Genomic DNA, 7,500 nt, shown 5'->3' with positions numbered 1-7,500 from the left:
GAAGATATGGGATAGGACTGAAAGAGGCCAAGAGGCAGGCACAGGATCCAAAGATAATTTAAACAAACACAATAAACCTATTTGAAAATTACAGAAAGAGTGGACTAATATATAGTGTGTTTGCCCCATTTTTTTTTACAAGTATCTGAATTCTCAACTGTTACCGTAATTTGATTCACAATATAGTCCACTATAAAATACCCACAATGCACTGCAATTTCTAGTGAACATCGAATGTACCCTACATTTTCTGCCATATACCACAATGCTCTAAGGTGAAGAAGAGTGAGTTAGTGTGTGAAACTCGTTTGATCGTTCCCCATAATAGTTGAAAAACACTACATGAGGAATAGTGAGTGAGTGAAGTTGCTGAAAATGTTCAAAAAGTACTAATACACTCACAGAAATCATTTGACCAAGTTTTATATTGAAAACTCAGACCCAAAAAGGACTGATACACTCACTGAAATCATTTCTCCAAGGCTGCACGTCTGCATCTGGGAGACGGTTGCCAAGTTTGCTTGATGATGGACAGCATTTACCATGTTTTTCAAAGCGTATGGTTATCGTAAGGAATTTTATCATTAAAACGGGTTATAGTTTTATCCCTATTAGTAACATTTGGGCTACCCAATCGAGAAATACCTTATCTGTAAAGAGGAGACTCGTGGGTACCCATAGAACCCATTCTCATTCAGATATCCTGAGGTGAGAGGTCAACGGATCCGTTTGAAAATGGCCTTGCCAGTTTTTCCCTCGCCAACTTTGGAGCGTCATTTAGCCCCATTCCCTACAAGCTAGCATGACATGTTTGTTACCAATGAAGGTCTTAGGTCTCCTAGTTTCAGATGATACCAGGAACTTCACTCACTTCACTTAATGGGAGAAATGACCAATCGGGAGCACAGCGGGAGAAAGGGTTAGAAATAGGGAGACTCCCGCGGAAATAAATCGGGAGTGTTTTCCCCCCTAACCCCCTTAAAAAATGAAGTCGAGGGCCGCACTGAGTGAGGACGGGGGCCGCCATTTTCCCATCCCTGATGTAGAGAACTGGAGAGAGAGAGAAAGAGGGAGGGATACAGATCAGGAGAGAACCATTTAGAAAGGGATGTAGCGATAAAGGGAGGAAACAGCTACAAAGGGACCATATTACATACAGTAAATACATAGAAAGAATACCTATACAATATGCTTTCTTATAAAATGAGAATGCATCTGATTTCTTACAATTATAGATTTAGCTCAAAATCACTATATACATGTACAGTATCAGTGTATAGCAGCAGTTCATGCTGATTGACTACAAGTATATAGTATAATAGACTCCTATTTACTGAAAGAAAGAGAAAGAAAGAAAGAAAGAAAGAAAGAAAGAGAGAGAAAGAAAGAGAGAGAGAAAGAAAGAGAGAGAGAGAGAGAGAGAAAGAAAGAAAGAGAGAGAGAGAGAACAGATTGGAGAGGTGGTGTGAGAGCAGAGCATCTTGGTCATTATTTGACCATTACAGTGGAAAAAGGCTCAACTTAGAGAGGATGTGAGAAAAGAAATTGGAAAAAGTTTGTTGGCTGGTTTTATATTTTGTGCTTAGCGTGTCATGACATCTCCAAAAGGGCTGTTTCCACCTGGACTCCTCATGACGAACGACTGGCCCGCAGCATGATACACACACACACACACACACACACACACACACACACACACACACACACACACACACACACACACACACACACACACACACACACGTACAGTCATACACACAGCGACTACACACACAGGAAGGAGGCTAGATTGATCCAGGTTTAGCTCTCAGGGCTAAGAGTTATTGAAGAGAATCATCCTTCTGTAATCATGTTAGAGCCAACCAGACCTGCCCCATACACACTGCTCTGTGTGTGTGTGTGTGTGTGTGTGTGTGTGTGTGTGTGTGTGTGTGTGTGTGTGTGTGTGTGTGTGTGTGTGTGTGTGTGTGTAGTCGGTGTGTGTGTGTGTGTGTGTGTGTGTCTGTGTGTGTGTGTGTGTGTGTGTAGTCGGTGTGTGTGTGTGTGAGTGTGTGTGTGTGTGTGTGTGTGTGTGTGTGTGTGTTACTGTGTGTGAGAGAGAGAGAGAGAGAGAAAGCTTTCATTTGTTTTTTTGTGTGTGTCTCCTTCCGCTGCCTGTTGTTGTCAGAGTCCTCTGAGAAATGTCAATGTGCCCTTCTGTCTGTGTGGGTCTCACTCAGCTAAAGCACAGACACACACACACACACACACACACACACACACACACACAGACATACACACACACACACACACACACACACACACACACACAGACACACACACACACACACACACACACACACACACACACACACACACACACAGAAGGTTAGGCTGTCATTCACACAGCCATTGATAAAGCCCTTGTTGGAGCCCCTCTTGTCACTATTCATTCTCAATGGCCGTCTCTCTGACACATTCGTCGTCTCTCTCTCTCTCCTTCTCCCCCTCCTTATCTCCACTCTCATCTCTCCATCCTCACTCATTCTCTCTCTCTCCTTCTCCCCCTCCTTATCTCCACTCTCATCTCTCCATCCTCACTCATTCTCTCTCTCTCATCTCTCCATCCTGACTCATTCTCTCTCTCCTAATCTCTCTTTCCTCTCTTTATCTCTTCCTACATCCTCCTTGCTCGTTATTCCTCTTCTTATCTCTGTCCCCATCTCTGTTTCTCTGTCCATGTCATCCCTCTCTCTCTCGCTCGCCATCCCTCTCTCTCACTCTCTCTCTCTCTCCATCCCTCTCTCTCTCTCTCTCTCCATCCCTCTCTCTCTCTCTCTCTCCAACCCTCTCTCTCACTCTCTCTCTCCATCCATCTCTCTCTCTCTCACTCTCTCTCTCCATCTCTCTCTCTCTCTCTCTCCATCCCTCTCTCTCTCTCTCTCTCTCCATCCCTCTCTCTCTCTCTCTCTCTCTCTCCATCCCTCTCTCTCTCCAACCCCCCCTCTCTCTCTCACTCTCTCTCGCCATCCCTCTCTCTCTCTCTCTCTCTCCAACCCTCTCTCTCTCTCTCTCACTCTCTCTCTCCATCCATCTCTCACTCTCTCTCTCCATCTCTCTCTCTCTCTCTCTCCATCCCTCTCTCTCTCTCTCTCTCTCTCCCTCTCCATCCCTCTCTATCTCTCTCTCTCTCTCTCTCTCCAACCTTCTCTCCTCATTCCCTGTCTGCTTAGCTTCATAACGGCCTCTCTTCTCTGTGACTGAGCCTGTGAGTTCTGGTTCCAGGATGCTCTCTGTAACCAGCATCTTAAACCCCTGACACGTGCAGCTGGTAATCGGGCATCGGCGTCGGCGTTGTCCGGGCTGTCGGGGAGCGTCTGTCACCCTAGTCTTTGCGGTGTCTCACGCAAAGTACCGAAACCCAGTACCACTGATGGTACCGGTACATTTATTCCCGGTACTACTGGTACCAAATTGCAACGCAGATTTCCGTACCTCATTTAGGCGCCATGCCTGATGCTGATTGAAATATCCGCCCTCCGGTGCGCGAGCCTTCACTGATTTAGCGCCGCTATCGGAAGCATACAAAGCGATACCTATCCCTAGTCCTGCGGCGTTGGCGCTAGGCGGCCCTGTCTGCGGCTTTGCTGCTGGCTGGAGAAACCTAAGCCAGAGGCTGGCCAGGCCAGGCTGCACTATAGAAGCCATATTGCAGCTCCTTCTGTCCAACTGAAAAACGTTGGCAGGAGTCAGTGGCATTGAAAATCGCTCCAGCCAATCCACAAAACATAAATTGATCAAGTGAGCATTCTCATTACATTCAACAATATTTACTGATAATTTGGCTACATTATAGATCCTCCCACTGAATTTCATTATAGATCGTCCCACTGAGAGTCATGAAAATGAGCACTGGTGACGCAGAGCATTCTCACTGTCTTCATGGTGGAGCTCAGCTGAGTGGGGTTTGGTTTCTGACACAAGATGTTGAGGAAGGAGAAAAGCAGGAGAACCGTCAGACCTGACCCGGTGTGTGTGTGTGTGAGAGAGTAAACCTGGAGAAATGCCATAGTTAGTAACCACGGTAACCATCTCGTGCCCCTAAGAGCATTAACACCGGTGCACAACTGTGCGTATGCAAGTTGGACAGTCAGTGGGAAACATCTACTCAAGGTGATGGAGAACATCTTGTTCCTGCTCTTTGCAGTCTATATGAGAAAAGCAACATGATTCTTTTTTATACAAGATACATGTGGATTCCAGTGGATTCTCTTCCACATTGTAAAGAAAGATGATCAAGTAAAAGGTGGATAAAAAATTTAATGTGTGTAGTGTAGATTAACCCTGTCCTGTCCTGTCCTGTCCCGGCTCTACAACGGTGTTTTACCCACCGGCATCACAAATGAAACTGTCCATCAGTGGCTCTGGTTTTGGCCCTGGTGTTTCAACAGGTTCAGGTACAGATGAGTTGTCTGTTTCTTCTACTAATGTCTGAAACATCCACCAAATACACTCTTTACTTTCCTCCAATCCACCTCATCTGTGTGTGTGTGTGTGTGTGTGTGTGTGTGTGTGTGTGTGTGTGTGTGTGTTCGTGCGCTCGTGCGCGCGTGCGTGTGTGTGTGCGCGTGTGTGTGTGTGCGTCTGCCTGTGTGTGCGTGTGCATGCGCGCATGCGTGTGGTTGCTGGGGTGATGGCAGGGTTGGGTAGGCACTCCTCTTTAAGCAAGCGTGTGTGTGTGAGGCTGCGATCCATGCTAAACTGATTTAGCTATGGCCGCGCCAGGGAGGCTAACACAATTACTGCGGGCTAATGGCCCCACTGACTGAGGGGGGAGGAGAGGCATCGGTGGGCAGCTTTCTAGAGGTCTCTCTCTCTCTCTCTCTCTCTCTCGTTCTCTCTCTCTCCTTTTTCCACCAAATGTCTCTGACCCTTTCCTCATCCCTCTTCTCCCTCTTTTATCATCGTTTCTGGGATACCCGCCCCCCCCGATCGGGTCAAGTCAGTTCAGTTCAGCTGGCTTCTATTTGTGTGTAAAACTTTCATATTTATTACCAAAACAAATTCAACAAATGCAAATGATTGAGATAATAGTCTCTCTCTCTCTCTCTCTCTCTCTCTATCTCTCTCTCTCTCTCTCTCTCTAGCCATCAGGCGGAAGGAGAATGGTTGGTACGATGAAGAGCACCCCCTCGTCTTCCTCTTCCTCGGCTCATCAGGAATCGGTAACTCCCACTCTTTGTCTCTCCCTCCATCCTTCTCACCCAGCACTCCCCCCTCCCCCCCCCCCTCCGCTCAGATCTCGTAACGTGATCTTCAGTAGCCTCTTCAGCTTCCTGAAGGTAGCTGCCAAAATACACAGAACGCTCGGATAAAGTCAAGTTTATGAAGCTCATCTCGACGCACGTGGAGGAGCGTGTCCTCCTCCAGCCGAGCTGCTCAATTCAAATGGCAGGGAAACGATATCCAACAAAAGCACAAGCGTCTCTTTGTGAAATGTAGACACAGATTAGAGGAACTCTCCACAGATGTAGATGTCCTCAGCATCCAGTCTGCAGCTTCCTCCTCTCCACGGAGATGACAACAGACACAATGTTTCTCTCTGGGAAATGAAATGGGATTTTAACATTTAGCATAATGATGGAATAGAGAGGCAAAGTGGAACGTCAGTTCCTGCTTCAGCACTGTACCAGAGATTTTCATCGGCCATTTATTTTCCCATAGACATTTCGTAAAATGCTTATAGAAAGAGTTTTACTGGTTCAAACCAAACGGTTCAGCTAAGGCTATAATCAGGAGAGACCATAGAACATTTCAGAGAACAACTTAAAAAAACTATTGAAATCGAAGATCGAAAAAATGTTTTATTCAAACCCGCATTTTTTTACATTTTGGTCCGCGTGAAATGTTATGCGATCTCTCCAGTTTCTACATATATCTGTACAGTTTGGTTTGAACTCTTTTTATAAGCATTTTATGAAATGTCTATGGGAAAATAAATGGCGGATGAAAATCTCTGGTACAGTGCTGAAGCAGGAAGTGACGTTCCACTTTGGCTCTCTATGCCATATGTGTCTCCATTGATAATGGGATGTCCCCACAATGTTTCAATATCTATTATGTAATGTTTTGACTTTGACAATTGAAGCAATACAGGTCATTTAAATCGCCATGAGTGTTGCTCCCATGTCTACCAATTGTTAACTCCCAAGAAGTTTCATTTATTAAATATCATTTGAAGGCATTTCTGCATTATTAGATTAGTATTTTGGGAGAGAAGGAGTGTGTGACGTGACATCCAGGACGTCATTGGCTGGATTTGGAACCATCGCTGTCTCAGGTACATGACTGGCCAGATGGACACAGTGAGCAGCTTGTGTAGGTAGGAGTGTACTGGTAGCTCCGTAGCCTAAGATTAATTCCCCCTGTGTGTGTGTGTGTGTGTGTGTGTGTGTGTGATGATGGGTTCACAGTCCAGTTCACAACCTTTGTCACGTCACTGTTCCCTTTTCCAATATTTCCACTTGATCTCTACTATCAGATGAAGCAGAAATTCCATTGAAATAATCTTTAAAAAGAAAAAACAAACAAACCTGCAGGGATCTAATTCCTGACTAAATATCAAAAGGATAGAACAACACCAAAACAATCTGTACGAGGGTCGTCACAGAGCAGCAGAGATTGAGCATGCCAAATCAACTCAACTTTATTCATATAGCAAAAGGTCAAAAGGCAAAGTAATGAAAAGTCCAAAAAAGACCAAACACATTTGAAAAAGCAGGTCACATCAGTCAAACGGAAAGGCCATATAGTAAGATCTGAGCTTTAAATGATCTTTTCAAAAATGGCTGTGGATTCTGCTGACCTGACAGTTTTGGGAAGGCCTGTCCCACAGTTTAGGAGCCGCGGTAGAAAGTCAAATCAAATCACTGATCATCAAATAAAATCATTTGATTTGAGGCAGAGCCCCTAGTGGAAGACTTAGTGGACTAGCGGTTTTGTAAGGCCACAGAAGACCTGGGAGATAGTGAGGTGCAATGACATGCAGAGCTTTGTAAACGATCAGCAAGGTTATTAGGGCGGGACCCAATATAGTTTTTTCATATATGAATATTCTGTCATCATGACAAAACAAATCCTCAATTTCAATAAAGTGATTCATCAGATTAAATATGAGCTTGTCTTTTTGTTAAATCATTAATGAATATAACTGCAGTGAAAATTACACCGTACAAATCTTGGTACTGGTTTTCTTAATCAACCGTTCATTCAGTCATCACCATTCACAATATGCAGGCTATGAGAACAATTCAAGGTCACCATAATCACACAAGCCCACACACTAACAGATACTGCAAAGTGCAAATGTTCCAATGCTGATTCTTTTCATTCCAATGTCAGCATTATGAAGGAATATTTGAATGTATGAACTATTCAGTACAGCCCTAAAGATGACCCTACCACCACTACCAGAGTTTAGTCTCATGTCTCACTGTCTCAATACAGAATTAAATATATACA

General features: G+C 44.7%; 1 protein-coding gene across 1 annotated transcript in view; it reads left to right on the top strand.

The window, feature by feature from the left end:
• Positions 1–7,500, top strand: part of clpb (ClpB family mitochondrial disaggregase) — a 54,424-nt gene that overhangs the window by 39,534 nt on the left and 7,390 nt on the right. The window contains exon 8 of the mRNA XM_083637892.1: positions 5,127–5,204. Coding sequence (XP_083494018.1) covers positions 5,127–5,204 — 78 coding nt within the window. The remainder of the gene's footprint in view (positions 1–5,126; positions 5,205–7,500) is intronic.

The sequence above is a fragment of the Poromitra crassiceps genome (genome assembly GCF_964638095.1).
Source record: "Poromitra crassiceps genome assembly, chromosome: 5".
Lineage (NCBI taxonomy): Eukaryota > Metazoa > Chordata > Actinopteri > Beryciformes > Melamphaidae > Poromitra > Poromitra crassiceps.
Note: the sequence above shows the minus strand (reverse complement) of the source record. Positions and strands in the feature narration are given on the sequence as shown.